The 20,142-nt window shown below is 41.0% G+C and overlaps 1 protein-coding gene across 26 annotated transcripts in view; it reads right to left on the bottom strand.

The window, feature by feature from the left end:
• Rbfox1 (RNA binding fox-1 homolog 1) overlaps nt 1-20,142 on the bottom strand; it is a 2,144,901-nt gene that overhangs the window by 25,166 nt on the left and 2,099,593 nt on the right. For all 26 annotated transcript variants that reach the window (XM_041676152.1, XM_041676159.1, XM_041676174.1 and 23 more), the window contains one exon: nt 13,045-13,109. In XM_041676152.1, coding sequence (XP_041532086.1) covers nt 13,045-13,109 — 65 coding nt within the window. The remainder of the gene's footprint in view (nt 1-13,044; nt 13,110-20,142) is intronic.

The raw sequence follows: 20,142 nt of genomic DNA, 5'->3' as shown, positions 1-20,142 counted from the left end.
ACAGCTGTGGAGCAACCACTCAGGACAAGAAAGGAGGCTGGAACATGGGCCACCTCCTTATGTTAACCATCATATGTTCTCCTATATGCTCTATATGGACCCACACATTTAAACTTCACCTTACATTTTATTTCTCCTTCCTTCCTTCCTTCCTTCCTTCCTTCCTTCCTTCTTTTTTAAGCAAACTGGCCTGTAAGTTGATTAGATGACAGTGTCTAGCTGAGTCACTCACAACCTTGATTGAACATGGTGATTACCTGGGGAACTTCTGATAATCCTGGCAACCGAGCTACACCCAATACTCATTGAATGAGTATCTTTGTGGGTGGAACTCCAACATGGGCTGCAGCTGCTCTCCTGATTATTTTCATGTGCACTAGAGTTTGAGTGCTGCTTGTCTGGTTGAGTGGTTTGTAGCTTGATTCATCCACAGACCCACAGCGAAAGCTCAGGAGAGTGTACCAGCTGGGTCTCCTCTGCTCTGAATTCTGGGTTAGCTGATTTGCATCAGAGTCCAGTGGGCACTCTGAAGGTGATCATAGACAAACAATGAGACTGAATTGGTGAATCTTTACTTCCATATGCTAAGAGCTATGCTTCTCAAGACTTCAGATTCTATCAAATACAGATTGAGAACTTGCCTGTGATATGAGGATGCTAAGTATCATTCATACCTATATTTTTATTTCATTTTTCTTATAATCCCTCTTCTAGTTACCCTGACAAGGGATGAATAATCTGAGGCAGGCCATTTGAGGCAAAATGCTTAATGGTGGACATGGAAGATGAGCGCAGCTGTCTGGAATCCAGCCCTCTACCCTTGCTTCCTCTGAAATTCTGCACAGAGGAAGTCACATGGGTGATGCTCCAGCCCTACTAGTAGTGTGCCTCTCCAGGGAAATTTCCTATTCTACTGCTTTGAATCTTAGCTTCTTTGAGACAAAATGATAGATAGTTGAATTCCTCTTTGTACATAAGATAACTGAAGCTTGAGAGAGATGATTATAAGTACATCCAACTTTCCATAATGTAGAAATGGCTTATTTAATTTATCCACAAGCTTCCTTCCATTTTAAGATGGTTTCCATAGATCAACCAACCAGAGTCAATCCTGACTCAGCTGGTGGCATATTTAAATCAGTCTTGTGGCTTTCCATATATCATCTTTATTTCTCACTCCCCCCACCCCTAGGTTAAATCTCATCTATTTGCAATGTTCTTCCAAAAAATAATTACCCACCGAATTCTAAGTGTCAAGTGTAAAGAGTGGTCTGCTAGTATTTTTCAAGGGGCTTTGAGGAGTCAGACAGAGGTTAAAGGGTAGGCTTTGGCATGAGCAAGTGAGGCCCGACTGTGATTGTCCTTTCTCCAAGAGCACCGGTGCTAAGTTTTATTGATAAAAGTTCTACTGTCTCCTCACTCTTTGGCTTCTCAATTCTCTATTGCTATTTTGTTAAAAACAAACAAACAAACAAAAAAGCTCCAGATCTGTGTTCCTCATAATGAGTCTTTGTGAATCAAATGCTGTAGATTTCAAACCAAATATAGCATCTATGCATATCTAAAACCCTGCAAGATGCTGACTACAAAAATCCCTACAGCCTATGAAAGTTGTTCTCTTAACTTGGAAGGTGACAGCAGAGGTTCCCCAACATAGAAGTTGGATGAATTAAATTCAATTCTACCTATAAATTCTGAGTAATCTGTTAGTTATTGGCCCAGAAGGTCCCCAACTTGATGAACAATAAAGAAAGATGTGTGTGTGTGTGTGTGTGTGTGTGTGTGTGTGTGTGTGTGTGTGTAGATGGTATAGGTCAACATTGGGTGTCATTTTTTCACCTTTTATCATTATTCTTTGATGATGGTGATGTTTGTTTGTTTGTTTGATTAACTCACTGGGACAGAATCTCACTAGGTCATCGTGGCTGGCCTGTTACATGCTGGATAGAGTGAACTGGCCTCATAGGCAAAGCTTGCCTCTACCTCCTATGTGGTTGGATAAAAACAATATGCTACTAGGCTCAAAATACATTAAAAACACTAAAATTTACATTCATTTATTCGTGTGTGTGTATGTGTGTCCATCCACACATGCCACAATATACAAGTAGAAATGAGAAGAAAAGTTATTGTAGTTGGTTCTTTTCCATCATGTGGGTCCTTGGGATCAGGCCACTAGGCTTGATGGCAGACACCCTTACCCACTGATCCACTTTGCTAGCTCCATTGGTTTTTCGGATGATCATTGAGGCCACAGAGCTAAGCCACAGGGATGGGGCATGTTAGGGCCTTTGTATGGTTTTAGAAGGCCTATACTGGACATGTCAACCTCATAGACTCAGGCATATTTCAGTTTTATTACTTAGAAGAGGAGAGTGATACAGTTGTTCATGACCATTGCTCCACCTCCCTTCCCATGTCCAATCCCAACATTCTTTAAGGTAAACATGTCTGCCTTCCTTGTGGTCATTTTTATTTTTATTTAGGTTTCAAAGTATATCATATTATACATATGTGAGATGTGGCATATGCAGACAAACCACAAATAACCAAATGAAGTAAAAAGACTCCAAAGAGAGCTACCATGATCTCTTATTTAAAAAAAAGATGAATATATGAAAACACATTTAGAGTAATTGCATGTAGGCACAACTCCCTTGCTTATATTGCATTTAAAAAGGCTTAAATTAAGAGAGTTTCCAGTTTCTCCTAAACTTGACTGTTGGACTAGACAACTCAGGAGTTTGGAAAGTCGTTTCTAAGGGCCCTTCTCTTACCTGGAGACCATGTATATCTTCCCCATCATCTCAATCTCTCTAACATCTACCATCTCATTCACTTCCCACTATATTCCCACTCAGATGAAACAGAGCTATCAGCGAATCCAGAATGTGGAGCTGTCCATACAAGTTGTGTCTCATTAGAAAAGTTATTTCAACTTTCAGAGCTTTAGTCTTCTCACTGGGAGATTGAACTAACAATTAAAATATATACTCTTCATAGACTGTGCAGATTTAACAGAAAATAAAACAGTGGAGAAGATAGTGTCATCTTTTGCCCCATTCAAAAGAAGGGCAGTGAGCAGTGGTTTGGAGGCTGGGTTTGTCATGGAAGGGGTTAAGTGTCTGTTTGAGGAAGCTGATGCTTCTCTGGTAATTCCATCCCTTCTGAAGGTGCATGAGGAGAGGATCTACATCCAAGCAGAAGCATGAGCATGGGAAAAATGTGCTTGAACTCACTAAACCCCCATGGAGCTAAGTGACGCTGCTGATGGTGATGGTGATGATGGTGGTGATGTTGATGGTGATGATGGTGATGATGATGATGGTGATAATGATGGTGATGATGGTGGTGATGTTGATGGTGATGATGGTGGTGATGGTGATGGTGATGATGGTGGTGATGATGATAGTGGTGATGATGGTGGTGATGATGATGATGGTGGTGATGATGATGATGATGATGGTGGTGATGTTGATGGTGATGATGGTGGTGATGGTGATGGTGATGATGGTGGTGATGTTTATGGTGATGATGGTGGTGATGATGATGATGATGATGGTGGTGATGATGATGATGGTGGTGATGGTGATGGTGATGATGGTGGTGATGGTGATGGTGATGATGGTGGTGATGGTGATAATGGTGGTGATGTTGATGGTGATGATGATGGTGGTGATGATATAGAGAATGCTGACCTCAGGCTATAATTGAAGAGCTTCCATTCAAAACCATGTACATTTTACCAGGAAGCCAAGGAGTTAGTGGCCCATCTTTCTCACTTTATAATTAAGGCAAGCATTAAACTTATAATCTCTAGAATCTTCCCATACTCTCTCATGGATTAAATAATTCTACTGAGATTAGATTTGGCTTTAACCTAAATTTGTGATTATCTTCTGCATATCAGTAGCAAAGATTCATTCGCATACATATGCATTAAAGACCATGGTGATATAAAAAAAATACTGTTTAAGAACATAACTCAGTCACATACTACTAAGCAGCATGTAGAATCTCAGCACACTACTGCTCTTGTGAGTCTTAGAGATGATCAGGCAGAAAAACAACTCAGAATTTAAATGGAGTTAAATTATTGCTGAATCCTCCACTAAGTCAGTAATTACAGTGAGTCATCTCTAAGCCAACCATCAATCAGAAATTACATAACTAATAACATCTGCACCAGCTTATCGATTTATAGCATTTGCCTCATTCTTATAATGGGTATGTATGATCAATCTGTCCTCTGAGTAGATGAGAAAACGAAGGCTCAATGATGTCAACAGTAACCAGATGCAGTCTTTGCAGGCTTTGTGTTATACTGATGCCAGCCTACTATGTAGTCAATGACAAGATCTTAACACAGGAACCACTTTTTCTTCCTATGACCTTGGGGGTTAAGAAAATAATAATTATGGCCAGAGGCCAGTTGAAGCAGGTGGTCACAAGGGAATATATTTTGAGAGATGCCAATCATTGAGGAGGTCACTAAAGAAGAGGCGAAGGAGGAGACAGTAACAGGTGTCTGGAAAGATGGGTGAAAGTTATCAGAGATGTGGCATCCTTCTCCTATCTCTGGCTAAAACATTTCAAGGTAAATTATGAAGATAGCTAAGGAGAAATAACGCTTAGGTTTATTTATTTGAACTCCTTGGAATCTACTCTCTGTCTAAACATTATGCATTATTGTATAGCAAAACTGAGCCTGATGCAAAGACAGGCAGCTAGCTAATTAAGAGTCTCTTCAGTTCTCTCCCACCAATATCCCATCTCCCTGACAGGAAGTAGGTTTCCCTCTAACTGTTTTGTATGTTAATTAAGTATGAAATGCAATACAGCTTTGAAATGCATTGAATTCCTGAAGAATCCATCACTGTGTTCTCACTGGTGAGAAAAAAATCATCCAAAAAAATCATCATTCATTTCTGTCAGATGACTTTTTTGCATAAAATGGCTACATACAGATATAGAAATAACTCAGATGTCACAAGCCAGTGACAGCCAGTTCTGGAAGTCAACCTGTGCTCTTAGGCACAGGGTCATAACTTGATTTGATACCCTTAGAAAGAGTAGGAGAGAGTTTTTATGGAAAAATTCCATCTCATTCTAAAAGATAACAGCTTTAGCAAGTGAACAAAGGTCAAAATAGAGAACAGAAAGGAAAAGTCAGCCCCCAATAAAAATAACATCTAAAGGAAAAATAAGGCAAAGAAGTTGAGTGTTTTAATTTGATAATCTGAAATCTGTGGATGTATGTGTTTGGTATGTGTGTGCGCCAGTGCACGAATGTATAGGGCCACAGGTTGATGGCAGAGCAGTCTTCAATCACTCTCCAGCTCATCACTGAGGCAAGTTCTTCCCTGAACCTGGAGCTTGGCAGTTCAGTGAGGCTGGCTGTCAAGTAAGCTCTCCAGATTTGCCTGTTTCCCAGCACTGGGATCACATGTGCATATCACCGGGCTTTGCTTTCCTGGGAGTCTGAACTTGGGTCTTCATGCTCCAGTTTGAGGGGGAGACATCTAAAAGTATTCTGTGAGCTAAGATTCTACCTTGGTATGTATCCTTCTCTTCTGCTGGATAAAACTCATTACCAAGTTTACTCTTACTGCTAGTAGAAAGGGCTCACCCCGAGGCTGTAGAGTCTGGATTCTCACTATAGGTTTCTGACCTACCTCTAGGAAATGAACATTTTCTAAGCATTCATTCACAGTGGAAGGGCCATGATGGTACTACTTAAGAGACGGATTTCGTTTGCTTTTTTGTGACCCATCAAGCCAATGACCTGCAACCTGAAAAGCATGTAATCAGGCCATGGCATGACCAAAGGAGCTGTTATACCTTGTCTTGTCACCTGCAGAAGTGGCTCCCCACATGGCTATGACAGCCATGGTCTGTTGGGTTTGGAATGTCCTTAATCTCTCCCTGGCCCCTTGTTGGTCCAGTCTGTGGATTATTGCAAGCCTGTTTTTTTAACTGCCTCAATTACATATTCATCCAGCAGTGCATAACACTAGAGAAGTCATGCTAAGTTATGGATAAGAGGTAATTAGCCTCTGAGGCAAAACTTTGGCATATTTAAGGCTTGAGATCTCTCTCTCTCTTTCTCTCGCTGTGTGTGTATGAATCTGTGTGTGTGACTATGTGTGAGTATAAACATGTGAAAATGCATGTGTGTGAATGCCCTCAAGTCAAAACCAGAGAAAATTGGAAAATAGGTCTTTTTATAGCATCAGTATTGCCCTTGCTGTTCAGTTTGGCACCCATAGACCCAATTTTCAATTGCTTTCTGCTTCCTTCGTTAGGGTGTCAGAACCATCTTAGCGTTCTCCAATCAAATCAATAACAAGTTAAACTGTCTGTTGGGAGAAAGTAGAACTGGCTCAGTCCTAACGTTTTGGAGAATGTAAAATCAGAACAATTTTAAAAAGCAGTGACACGTGCACATGGTTTATTAAAGAATTTGCTTTCGCCTGGCACTTCAGTATTATGTCGTAACTCTATCAGAGATGTGTTTCTTCTAAATATCTAATAACTTTCTAGAACAAGTAACTTCTCTTTCTTTTCTTGAAGGGGTTGTGTGTCACTCAAAACTGTGACTGAATCTGTTAAGGAAATAAACTTTAAATTAAAAAAGACATAATAATAAGGCAATGTACATACATATATATGATGCACATGTACCTCTGTGTGCATGTGAACATGCACATGTATGGATGTTTTCAATACAGATATTCAATCAATTCTGACTGCACTTTAAGCAGAGGCTTTGGAATATATAAATGGATATAAATAAAGACACTGGTGACTCATTCTTGCTACATTCCTGTTACAAGGTGACAGAGCATCTTTTGTTTGAAAAAGAAAAACTGGAATTGCTCATCACAGTGACAAAAATGACTAAGAAACTAAAACCAAGAGCAACTTCAGTCAGTTGCTATCTCAGGCTACTGAGGAAACGGTCCTTCTCACTGCCACTTCATGCCTGACAATCAAAAATGTCTTAAGTGGCTTTATCTCACTGGGCCATGCCACATAATACTCTTGGGTCTGCCCTGAGCCCTCATGACCTATCCCCTTAGCCCTCTGCTAACCTGGGAGTATCGTTCTTGTTTGTCATAACCATGTTTTGTCTCACCTTCCTTAGGTTCTCTCAAGAGTTTCTCAAATAGATTAAAAATGTAACCAGGAAGCCCCCACAGCACTGTAAAGGTCTGTTTTCCCAAGGCAGTGTCCAGAAAAGGAATTAACTAACAGAAAAAGACACAAAGGTGCCATGTCGTGCTGTGGCTCATTCCTAGGGGAAGAGCATTTCAGCTGCATGGTAGAAGGAAGAATACGCAGAACTCCCTAGTCTTCAAAGAGAGAGCTGAAGGCTGTGTTACACTCTCCCAGCTCTCCTGGCCCCGGAAGGCAGGGTATCTGTGAACTTAGTCCTACCCTTACACATGCCTTGAAGAACAGGCATGAAGCTTGCTTCTAGTTTCTGGATTAGCTGAAATTATTATCACACCTGTTTTGAAAAGGAAGAATTGAGAAACCATGAAATGCCCCTACTCCTCTGTGCTGTCTGTTCTCATTAAACATTCTACATGGTCTATATATTAAACTCTATATTTTAATGTATGGCTAGAAGAAAGTGCAAAATCATCAAGTTCAGATGATACGGTAATTTTTGTGATATAACCTTTCTATAATGAAAAAAATGCCCTTAAATTTATTAACTGGTGAGCTTTTTATTCAGGAAGCTTACTTGCTTTTATGGTGCCTGACATTTTCCGTGTGAGTGTGTGTGTGTGTGTGTATGTGCATACATACATGTATAAGGATGCTAAGTAAAATGGTTTATCATTTTAAATGAAGCTATTCACCTATTTTCACGGTGGGAAATTCGGCAATCTTAAATCAGAATCCAGAAAATAGCTCCTAAAATAGATTGCAGGGCTGTGCTAGGGCTCAGATCGTTCAGCTGCATTAGTCTTCAGACAAAAGTTTTATGTAAGAATTTCTTTCTGTTCTATGTAGATTTGCTTATGATGAAATGGAAGAGAGAGAAAAAATGGTATTTTGCTCTTGACATTTCCTCTTTCTTTCTTTCTTTCTTTCTTTTTTTTCGAAACATGATTTCTCTGTGTAGTTTTGGAGTCTGTTCTGGAACTCGCTCTGTAGACCAGGCTGGCCATGAACTCACAGAGATTCACCTGTCTCTGCTACTGGAGTGCTGGGATTAAAGGTGTGCATCACCACCACTTGGCTGACACTTCCCTTTTCGTTTCTTGTGCCCTCCCTCCCTCTGCTTGTCCTGCTTCTTTTTTCTTCTTCCTTTACCCACCTACCCATGGATCTAAGTATCATCTATCTCTCTCCGCATACATCCAGACAACCAACCATCTCCCCATTTACATGTGTTTGGCATTTCTGTCTCTATCATCTATAAATTTTATACCAAAAACATGCCTATCTGTGCCTATTAAATTTTACAAAACTTAACTAATCTTTCTCTCTGAAATGAACCCTCTCTTTTTCAGCTTCAGAGTGCCTGGTTTGAATGGTGCTTAGCATACATCATGTGACTGCCTAAGCTGCACAAGTCCTGGCTTTCTTGTTCTGAGATTTATCTCCAAAACTCTTAGAAGTTCCCTACGAGTATGTAAGATGACAAAATTTTGTTTGGGTTTATATTAGGTTGAGCTCTATGGAATTGCCAATACTATACTGTCTTTTCTTATCCTATAAAAACAATGAAACTTTAAGGTCTCAGAAAATGAAGAAGAACAAATTGAAAGCGGAACCCTGCTGTTTGCAGCCTCCTCGCTTAGTCTAAGGAGACCTGTGTTCCTGGTTCATCACTTTCTTGTCAATTTGTTGATCTTTAGAGCAAATAAATATCTTATAGGTTTGTCTGACTTTCAGTGAGCATCTCGTACCCAGAAGATATCTTTACATAATTGTGAATATTCCACTCTACCTTCTGAAACATATATTTTTGGTCACTTAAAAATGTATTTTTATATATTATAACAACTCAAAAACTTTCATTTTAATGAAAATATAAGGAAATAAATTTAGGATAAAAATTGTTCGATAAAAATCATTTTTAAGATAACAATATTTTCTAAAAGTGTCAACTGGGACACTAAATTTCCACTGAGAACATCCCTCTACTCTAAACAGAACATGATAAAAATTATTTTCCTTCCTAAGTGATAGATTGTTATGACTCAATTTTCAGTATTATGCACTGCCTTACTTTTCAAAATGTAGCTATATTTGTTTGAAAGGAAAATCATGTTTCAGTTGGTAGAAGAAATGGTCTCAGTTACAGCCATATTGTTGTTAAACTTGACAGTAAAACATCCAATCCTTGGTTCTTTTGTAACTGCCTGTGTCTAGCTATTCTCTTCCCTAATGTAGAGGAACACTTTCATGCCCCAATCCCTAAAGGGTATTAGAATATTAGCAAGCAGGTAAGCATGGCCAGGGTTTCTTTTCTAGCCAGAGTATTTCATCTAATGCTATATACACATCACATCTATTCCCCCCGATATGAGTAGCATAATTCATTGAACAGGGTGCCTTCCCTACTTCCCACCTCCCAGTTGGACAGCCGAAAGATGCAACAAGGATCAAGCCATAAAACACAGGAACCAAGAGCCAATCAGTAAAGAGAGACCTGTACCCCAGGCTTATTCCAAGCAAGCCATTCATGGAGCTAATGTGATGGACCTATCCAACCCAACACGTACCACAGACACAGCAACACCGAGTAGCATGCAATGACCAGATGACCACAGGCCCCACCGCCATGCTCTGATTGGTTCAAGCTTAGAAAACAATCTCCTTGAGAGTCTGGACAGCTGGCTTCCATCACACCAAAGTGAGATTAACAAAACAAAGAGTTGATCAGGTCAAGTGTTTACCAAATGTTTATAAAATGCCAAGGAAAGTTGTTTGCTTATTCTGTTCCCACTCAATTCATCATTGAAGGTGTGATGTTCAGTTCAATCTTTGTGGTTTGGGAAAAGCTTGGCCCATAGCAGATGGTCTTTATTCAGGAGGTCAACACCCAGACCCTCTTGGGCTGCTCTGAGATTGTCAGCATGTGGTTATTTAAGCAGAAAGACGATGGGCAGGGAGCTGCAAGGTGCCCACTAAAGACCTTCCGGGTAGCACCAGAGTTACCGTGGGTCATAGTTTTCAAAGGGTTCCTGAATCTTTAATTTTATAAGGGTGTGATTTGTGTTGAGTAAAGGTAAAATTCTATGAATGGGAGGGATGGGGGCAGCACACCAGATGGATTTTCACTTTGGAGAAGACTGAAGATAGGTGTCAGGGAAGGTCTGTTGCTGTGCTTCCTTGAATCCAGTTGATAATCAGTGACCATTTCTCAACCATTCCCAACTCCGATTTCCCTTCCAAGTTTGAAAGGGTTTCTTTGGGTTTGGAATTATCTCTCTTTGTCTTCCTATCTGTCTTCCAGAGAAGAGGGAGTTAGTTACTACTGATGTATGGTATGATAGTGTTAAATAAATTATACTGTTGCCCTGATAGATTCTCCATCTTTAGGAGACATTCAAAACCTCTTCTGCTAATTCCCCATTTTCCTCTGAACATATTTTAATACAGCCCTTTCCTTACCTGCATTGATTAAAAAATAAAAGGAAGGTACCACCACTTAATAATGATAAATCAAACCAGAAATTCTATTTTAGAGATTGTTTTCTGGTAATTCACCTATTACTAAATTTACGTTAATGAATAATTCCATAGGTGACAAGTATTCTGCTTACAGTAAAGTTAAATAGAGCCAGTAATCAATTTCCACAGCAACGGAGAGGACCTAATGTGCAAACATCTCTAATAAACAGCAAGAGGCCAATTACAAGAAAAAGAATATAGTTAGCGGATTCCTCCAGCCACAACTGCTACACTAAACTGGGAATTGCAGTTATTAAAGATTTACCAATCCAAGAAAGAGTGTTTTTCAGTAGAATGTATCACCAATAAGAACTCTTAATAATATTAAAACTGCAGGTTTTATACAGTTATTTCCATATTTGGTGGTCCACAATGCAGAGAATTTGGACAGTTTCAGAATGATGCAAGTGGAGACAGTGGGCTTCATCAGTAACTCTAAGTATAGTATTAAACACTTTGTTTTGATCAAGTGTCTAAATTGATCTTCTTGAAGAGGCGATATAAAGTCTATCTTTGTAAATAACCTTTCTTCAACTTGGGGCTAGATGCACTTAATCCGAGGAGAAGCAAGAAAAACACTCAAAGAAATAAATCTGTTTAAGATTCTTATAATTATACAGCAGGCTAAAGTTACTATGATTATAATTACATACAAAGTGGGCGTTTGAGAATTTAGCATCTAGAGATATTTTCATAAAAATAATTAAGGGCTGTAGCTGAGCCACACTACAATTGAGACTGTGTGGATCTTCAGTGCATGGAATTTAATAACATTTAAGCCTTTTCATTTGTAGAATGATCTCAAGTATTTCAAGATTGTCATCATTTTTATTAGCCTTATTGACCCTCTCAATTTTCTTAATCCGGTGTCAGAGAATACTGAAGATAACAATTTATATGAAGCATCTTGCATCTTGGCAACTGATGATTGGGGAAATGGATAATTCATGTATTTACAAGTGTGTCTGGCCAGTGGCTTGGATTCCTTTAAAGATTCTCTACAATTTAGAAAATGTGTTATGAGTGCTCAAGAGAAAACAGTAATAATTCCTGTGTGTAGCCAGACAGCAAATCTCAGCTCGGCTTGCCAAAGACTCATTTATGACACGTTTGTCCGTGGAGCTAAGTACAACATTTTAAATTCTGGAATTTCTTTTGCTTTATTAAACTGCAGAAAAACTATGCAGCTGCTACGAGCTAACAACACTTCTTGTGAGAAACGGGATGGAGGTGTAGGAAAAGCGTACCACTGTAAACCGAGAGGAACTGCATGGCTGCAAGAAATCTTCTGACAGTCTCTTTCATGGGCCACGCCCCTCGCCTGCTTGCTTACCTGTCTGACCCAGCATGCCTCAGCCACACATGCAAATCGTTACCATGATCATTTTATTCATGAAACATATCCTTAAATTAAGACAGTCATCACGAGAATAAGCACCCTCCGGGACATTCATGCATGCCAAGCATCTCAACATTCACATTGCTGTCCTCAGAGATCAGAGCCAGGAAATCGCATTCAGTATGGAGACACACACATTTTGTTTGTTGCCTAGTTTACTGCCCCCCCGCTCCAACAAGGCACCTATATAGAAATAGTTATAATTGTTTTAGAAACCATCACATCGCCAAAGCCTGGGGACCAAGGCAGTCACACACACCCATTCGGAATTCTGCGTTTCTCAACTACGTGTCTGTACCTCCAGCTGCCGTTCTTCATGTGAGGTGTGCAGTGCAAGTGAAAGCTGGCTTATGTTTGTAAGTTTGGGTACTGGGCACTGCCAAGATCAGTGAATCCCCTTATGGAAGCGGGGTGTTCTGCCCATTTCTTTATTCTGAATTCAGTGGAGCAGAGGTGACTGCTTTTCTGGGTGTCAGGAGGGAAGGAGGTGAACCTTCAGGCTTATTACTTTGTCATTTTCTTCCTATGAATTGGGTGAAACTATGGTCTTATGTAGAAGGCCACGAGAAGGTTGAGCAGTTGTGTGTGTGTGTGTGTGTGTGTGTGTGTGTTTACATGAGTAAGATGCATGGTCTAGGAACAAAGAGACCTGAAAACAGCTATCCAGAGATAGAGCTGATTTCTTTTTTCTTTCTTTCTTTCTTTCTTTCTTTCTTTCTTTTTTCTTTTTTTTTGCATTGCATCTGTCAGGGTGAGGAGTTCACAATGAGCAAGGCTTAAGCATCCAAGTTCTCTCCACATGGCCTGTGCATAACTTCACCATGGGACCTAATTTTCAGGGGCTTCCTCTTCAGTAGTCATGCATGTTTCAAGCAAGACCAAATAAGAATCAGAATTTCCTGTCCCACGAGCTGTTTTCAAGTCACCGAGAGAAGAAAGACCCGTACCTGTCACTGTAGGCAGCAGCAGTGGCAGGGGTGGGCTGGGCATAGCGGTATGCAGCATAACCACCCTAAAACACAAGGAGAGATGAGGCTTAGGGATGCAGAGTTCAGTTCGGCAACACCTAGAGGTGAGAAGCCCGCACCAGAAAAGCAGGTACCCAAGTCCTCCCATCCCAGCTGGAGGTTAATGAAAGCTTAGTATCAGAGTGGAAGAGAACAGCACTGGAGAGAGGAGGCTGAAGACCCGTCCTGGCTGCGTGTTAAAGGTTAGGAGTCCTAAATGTATCCTCAGAGGCAGAACCCAGAGGCCCTTTGAGGAAAACGCACTAACGTGTTAATGGTGATGGTCTGGCGGTGAGGATAAATATTCTTCCTACTTTGCTGAACTTTCCAGGTTTCCAGAATTGACCAGGCTTTACCACAACTTACCAAATATTAACTTAAATTTTAGTATATTATCTTTATTTTTCATAAAACTAGATACTCTCCTGCATCATATTGATTTTAGAAAAAAGATCAGTTAGTTTCTTAGCAATTGTGTGTGTGTGTCGTCATTTAATCACTGATGACTTTGTAGAAGGCTTTATTAATGTTCCATAGTTATTACAAAAGTGAACGACTGTCAGAAATCTGTCTCCTCTGTTGAAAATATCACACTGCTACTCGCCACACAAATTCAGGCGGAGGATTTGGTTCAGGGATGGGGGAATGTGATAAAGTCTTACAATTTGTAAATAAAATCATTAAGAGAAAAAAATCTGAAAAGGAAAATAATTAACATTTAGTTCTGTGTAGCAGTAATTGCCATTGTTCAATTAAGCAAAGAGAAAGTGCAAATGGGCACATGGAAAAGGATTTGTGCAGCGGAGCATTGGTTATCAAACTGAGAAAATAACGGCATCCTGCTCAACAGACCAGGGCAATATGTCAGCCACCATGGAATGATCTCAGCACAGTTAACAGACTGGATCCAGTGGCCAGAAGAGATAAGGGGCTTCTTCAGGTTCTAGTGAGAAGGCTCGGTACTGCAGTCCTTCAAGGGCTGGAACCTCACCTTTACAGTGCGGGGCTAACTCAGGGTAGAGGGGCATGTCAGAGGGCTGACAACAGCACAGTGCCCAGCGAGAGCAGGGCAAAGTTGAAAGGTGTCATACGTGTGGCCTTACACACAGAGATGAAGCCAGGCTCTAAAGTAACGTTAAACATACAGGCAGTAGCGCTCGACAAGTCTTTCCGATGTTTCTGACTGAAATCCTGTATCCTCTGTGTCATTGCTCAAAAGAGCCAGTTTTTCTATCAGGAAATTTGTTCTTTGGATCAGCCTTGGTAAAGATACACCCAAGACATCTTGGTGGATAATCACCAATAATACAGAACTGGGAGTTTCTCTGACGGCTTTCCTTAAGGAAAAAAAAAATGTGTAATTTAAAGCAAAAAAAGGTTTTAGCCAGACACCACCTGGTGTTCCAAACACAGTGCTTTCTAATGAGGAATGGGGGAACTCATTAAATGTGCTGAGAAGTCACAAAAACAAGGCAGGTGTCAGGCCAGCACTGAGCTGCAGAGGAGGAGCCATGGGCCATGGAGAAACCAGGCCACCTGTTGTCCACAGTTGTTCTTTTAATCTGCCTGACTATTTGTCTCGGCTTTCATGATCTATCAGAATGATGTAAGTATGTAAGTATGTGCATTAAATTTAATGAGGTAGGAAGCTGTTAGGATTGGCCAGCCAATGACATGAGGCTTCAGCAACAACTGGATAAAGTGTGCGTGTGTATGTGTGTGTCGGTCTGTCTGTCCAGAGCAAAACATTTTTAAAGTTATTTGCACAGATCTATCAGCTTCCCAGTAAATCAGAAATGATGATGGAACCTGTACCCAGCGATGTTTGCTCTGCAAGCCCTTGGGGCGCAGGTTTTTCCTCTGGACATTTGCCGAAGGGTCTGTCAGGAGAGCAGGTAGGAATTCGACCACAGGAAGCTTGGCCACAGTGTAAGTGGAAGCAACTCAAATGGGCTCTACTGCCTACAAGGCTGACATTTGTCATGGGAATGTAAGCACAGCTATGCACACTGGCACAGCCTTTTAAAAAAACTTTAACTTTTTCTTTTTAATTTTATTTTTGAGATTATATTTTGATTGCAATATTTCTCCCTTTCCTTCCCTTTCTCGTAAATAAGGTGAACTATGAGAGTTTTGGAGTTATCTTTTTGTGTGTGAGTGTATTTACTTATGGCTTCAGCACTGAGAAGAAATCAGTTTCTATGTCAAACAGCCACAGGTGTCAGACCCTGAGATTTGGTCTGTTGCTTAGGAGTTTTGCTTTCAATTACTCGTTCTCTGTCTCTCTGTCTCTGTCTCTGTCTCTCTCTCTGTCTCTCTCTCTGTCTCTCCCTGCTTTGTTTTTTGAAGCACAATCAAATGTAGCCTCAAGCTTGTTTTATAGTTAAGAATTACCTTGAATTTCTAACAACCCTGCCTCCATGCCCTGAGGTGCTGGAATCACAGCTGTGTTCCTTCCTCCATGCCTGGCTCACAAGGAGCTGGAGATCTCCAGGGCTTCATTGATGCTGGGTAAGCACTGTACCAGTGGGGCTAAACCCCATCCAAGTTTATGTTTTCATTTATTGATGTGTATGCGTGTGAATGTCTGACACATGTGTGCATGCACCTATGTAGGTCAGAGAAGGACACTGGATACCCATTATGTGTAGTTATGGGTGGTCAGAGCCGCCCCAAGTCAAGGTTAAAGCCTGAACATCCGTCCTCTGGAGAGCAGCAAGCACTGGTAACTGTGGTGCCATCTCTCCACCTTCCACCAAGTGTTCTTCAGACTCCATAGCTTGGTCTGCTGATAGGTTTAGAGTAAGTGAAGTGGGTTTGAGCTTGGCAAACAGATCACGTGGTGGTAACAGCAATGATCTGCCTGTTTCTTTGTCCAGCATGTTGGCTAACAGTTTAGGTGTTTTCTTATTACTTGAAATGCAGGGACTATACTGTTAATTAACTTATTTATGTTATATTAACTATCATTAATTTGATTTGTTTTTACCTTATCATTTATTTTATGGTACTAGGATCTTGTACACACTGGTGAAATGTTCCACCATTAAGCTATTTCCCAAGCCCTCCCTCCTTTTTTAAACTTTATATTTTACTTTGAGATAGTATCTCATGAGTTCAAAGCTGGCCTCGAGTTGATCCTGTAGCTAAGCGTGGTTTGAACTTGTGATGTTCCTGACTCCACCTCCTAAATGCTGGGATTACTGTTACACCAGATTAACTATTGTCAAATGAATTACTGTATGCTGCACACGTTAAGTAAATTAATGTGTGTTCATGTGTGTGTAGCTGAGTGTGCTCACATAAGTTCATGTGTTTTAGCCAGAGGACAACCTCCTCAGGTCCTGTACACCTTCTGCTTTTCTTTCCTTTTTTTCTGAGACCAGGCTCTCACTAGTATCGAACTTGCCAAGCAAGCCCTACAGATCCTTTTGTCCTGCCTTTCTGTCTCTGGGGTTAGAAAGAAATGCCCCCGTGGTTGGATTTGAAAAACAAAACCAAAAGAAACACAAAACCCCTCAGTTCTGAAGATTCATCACAGATCTCCTGCTGGCAAAGCAAGCACTTGACCAAAGGAGGCTCCCCTCAACTCCTAGTTAATTTCAGTGTAAGCCTCTATGGGCTGGTGGCTGTAGTGTGTGAGAATGGGGTGAAAAGGATTCCGCAGCTCCATCAGGCCACCTCTCTAAACTGTGTGTTGTCTTTCCTAATGTTCTTCTACATGAGATCCACAGTACAGCAAGAGCGGAGCTGCATGCTAACTCGGGGTGCATGCACACGCTGCAAAACGGCCCACAGATGAAACTGCTTTAATTTGCTTTGCAAAAAGGAGACTCGAGTGAGCCGCATTGCTCTGTAATCTGCAGCTTGCTGAACACAAGCAGAGCTTCTGTGCAGTTCAGTGCTGATGTCTGAAGGATGAGGTCTGCCTCCTGTTTGAGGATCGCAGCCCCTGGTCTTTGTTGAACCCTGCTAACTGCAGGTCTAGTAGTGAAAGAGTGTCACTGACAAGGGGACTTTTCCTTCTCTAAACCAAATGAGAAAAAAAGTACAGCAGTTTTATCTATTCTACGCACACAAATATTAATGTGTGTGTGCGCACATGTGTGTGTGTGTGTGTTTTGCTGGACGTTGAACCCAGGGCTTTATGCAGGTTAGGCAAGTGCTCCTTCACTGTCCTATGACCAAAGTCTTCCTCTGAGTTTTTGTTTGGACACAGGTTCGCATTAACTGCCCCTGGCTAGTATTGACTTACCCTGTGACCAGCCTTGAACTCTCAATCCTCCTGCCTCTGCCTTCCAAGTGCTGAGATGACAAGCCTGTGGCATGGAGCCATCTGTGCCACCATGGCAGGTTTAAGATTAGCTGTAGACCGCATTATAAGACACTTGGCAAGCGGTAGATGTGTTGACTTCTTTCTCTTTTTACTTCCTACGAATTTACTCATTTTGGTGTTTCTTTGGCAATGAGAAATAGTGTTGGCAACTGGGAAGAAAATTTTTTAACCATCTATAATAAAAGTGATGAGTTATAGAAGATGGAAGGTTTGCAGCCCCTTAGGCTGGAAGTATAAGAGAATTTTGATTGAAAGATTAGTGTATTCTAAGAATCAGCCAATGATTATGGAGAAATTGATTCTAACAAAAACTCTAATCTCCCACCTCATGGTGTATGTGTGTATGTGTGTGTGTGTGTGTGTGTGTGTGTGTGTGTACATGTGCCATGGTGTTGATGTGAATGTCCCCTTGAGTGTTGGCCCTTGCCTTTCACCTCTCTGCTTCTTCCTATATACACCAGAATGCTGTCCTGTGAGCGTCTTACTGTGTATTCCAGGATAGCTGTCCTGTGAGCGTCTTACTGTGTATTCCAGGATAGCTGTCCTGTGAGCGTCTTACTATGTACAGCAGAATGCTGCCCTGTTAACATCTTACTGTGTACACCAGGACAGCTGTCCTGTGAGCACCCTGGAGTGCCCACATCCCCTCCTCACATTTCTCTGTAGCAGTGACAGATGACACATAATTGGTGCTGTGTCTAGCTTTATTTGGATTTTGGGGAATTCAAACTTTGGTATCATGTTTACACAGGGACGACTTTGCCTACTGAGACATCTCCCTAATCTGAAAATTATTTCTTTCTGATTTATTATTATTATTATTATTATTTGTGTGTGTACACATTGTGAGTGTGTGTATGGTGTGCAAACATGCCACAGAATGTGTGTGGAGGTCAAAGAACAACTTTCAGGAGTCCATGTTCTCTGGCTACCTTAGTTTCTGCAGATCAAACTGAATTAGGCTGTTAGGTCTTAGTAGTTAATGCTTTTGTCTGTTGAGACATCTTCCTGGCCTTTTTTTATTTTTGGCTGCTAAATTTTTATAATTCAAGAAATTAAAAGCCACATTAGACCTCTACTGTGGCATATTCATGATGGAGCCAAGTGTACAGACACAGTGTTGGTAATTGGAAGGAAGTGTCTCCAGTCCACTGTGGACATGTCAGAAGGTAAGAGATGAATCTGCGTTAAAACTGGAAAATTCAGATAAGGCTTCCCTCTGTTAGAGAACATTTGCCCTCCCGAGAACCATCTTGTTAGTCAGAATTTCAGAGCAAACCCACAACCATGTGATGAGTGTTTTTCCGTCAGTCAGGAATTCATACCTGTAGCAATTTATTGCCATACACTGGCTCTTGATACACTACTCTATAAGGAAACAGAGATGTAATGTTTTCAATGCAAAAATGAAATAAATAAAAGAAAGTGCACAAATCAGACAGCAACCCTGGAGCAATTCATTTACAAGTTTGCTTCTCTTAGTTCAGTGTTGAACGTGACCTGCCAAACCAAAATGGGGCTAGGCATGGCCCAGTACTGGACTTGCAAATCCCCACACCGCTCATTTGAGGGAGGTGATCATGGAGCTCAAATGTGCGGTCTGCATTCAGGATATACCATTCTGTTTTTAAGAAGATGAAAGGATAATTTCATGGCTTCTCGCCTTTTAATCTGCACCCCAACAGTTTCTGTATGATGATTTTCTCTTTACCTCTCATGGGTGGGAATTTCTGGCTTACCTGAGGATTCAGTTTTGATGTTAATGACTTAGGTGGTTAAGATCATCTTACGGGGCAGTCTGAATTGAAACAGCAGCTTTAGTCATTTCTATTCCCACAGCAAAATGGCACTCCCAGCTGCCTTGACCACACCGAGGTCCTTCCCTAGTGAGTCTGTGGGCACACCTAAGATAGTTATGTGTGATGCACACATTCTTAGCATGTTTCACTCAGACTTCATCTTAGGAGAGCTCCACAGACTGAGAATACCTGTAAATGAAAGAGTTGCCCATGGGGCTACTTCATGTGGTTCACTGGAGGTGGGAGAGGAATTATTTGTGTTGGCAGAGAAAGTCCCTGGCTTCCTTGGCAGATAGCAAAGTGGTTGACTATTTGAAGACATTTAGGGACCTGCCTTATGCATCTATGTATGCATTTTTTAAGTTACCTGGCTTTCTTTGCTTTTGATGACATCTAACTTTTCTCTGCTAAAATTGAAGAGCATGGAGCTACACCTATCCAAATTTACTTTCATTCCCTCTTCTCTCTCCTTCCTTTCCCTCTCTCCATTCTCTCTCTCTCTTCCTAGTTTTCATTGTTTATTTGAATGTTTCAGAGACAGAAAGATTGTCTAGTGTTCTGATCAGCCCTTCAGATGCTCTTTTCTTTCTTCCTATGTGTGTGAGTAGGTGTGCCTTCATCTGAGAGGCCAGAATTCTCATCACCTGAGTTATGCGACCCCAGGGTCTAGACTCTGTTCCTGGTGATCGAACATCTGTTAACTGTAAAGCTGTCTCCTCAGCCCCACCCCTTATAACCTCTATATTATCTTTCCACCTTCTTCCCCCACCCCATCTCTTATGGAATTTCTAGAATCCCACCCTTTTAAGTTAACCTATTTTCCAGTGCTTAAGTATTGAACTGTCTTTGGATAATGTGGGCTCAAGCTTTGGTGTCAGAGAAGATTTTTTAAAAACTCATTTC

This window comes from Microtus oregoni, unplaced genomic scaffold (assembly GCF_018167655.1).
Source record: "Microtus oregoni isolate MIOR12 unplaced genomic scaffold, Mior012 000027F_ref0000203, whole genome shotgun sequence".
Lineage (NCBI taxonomy): Eukaryota > Metazoa > Chordata > Mammalia > Rodentia > Cricetidae > Microtus > Microtus oregoni.
Note: the sequence above shows the minus strand (reverse complement) of the source record. Positions and strands in the feature narration are given on the sequence as shown.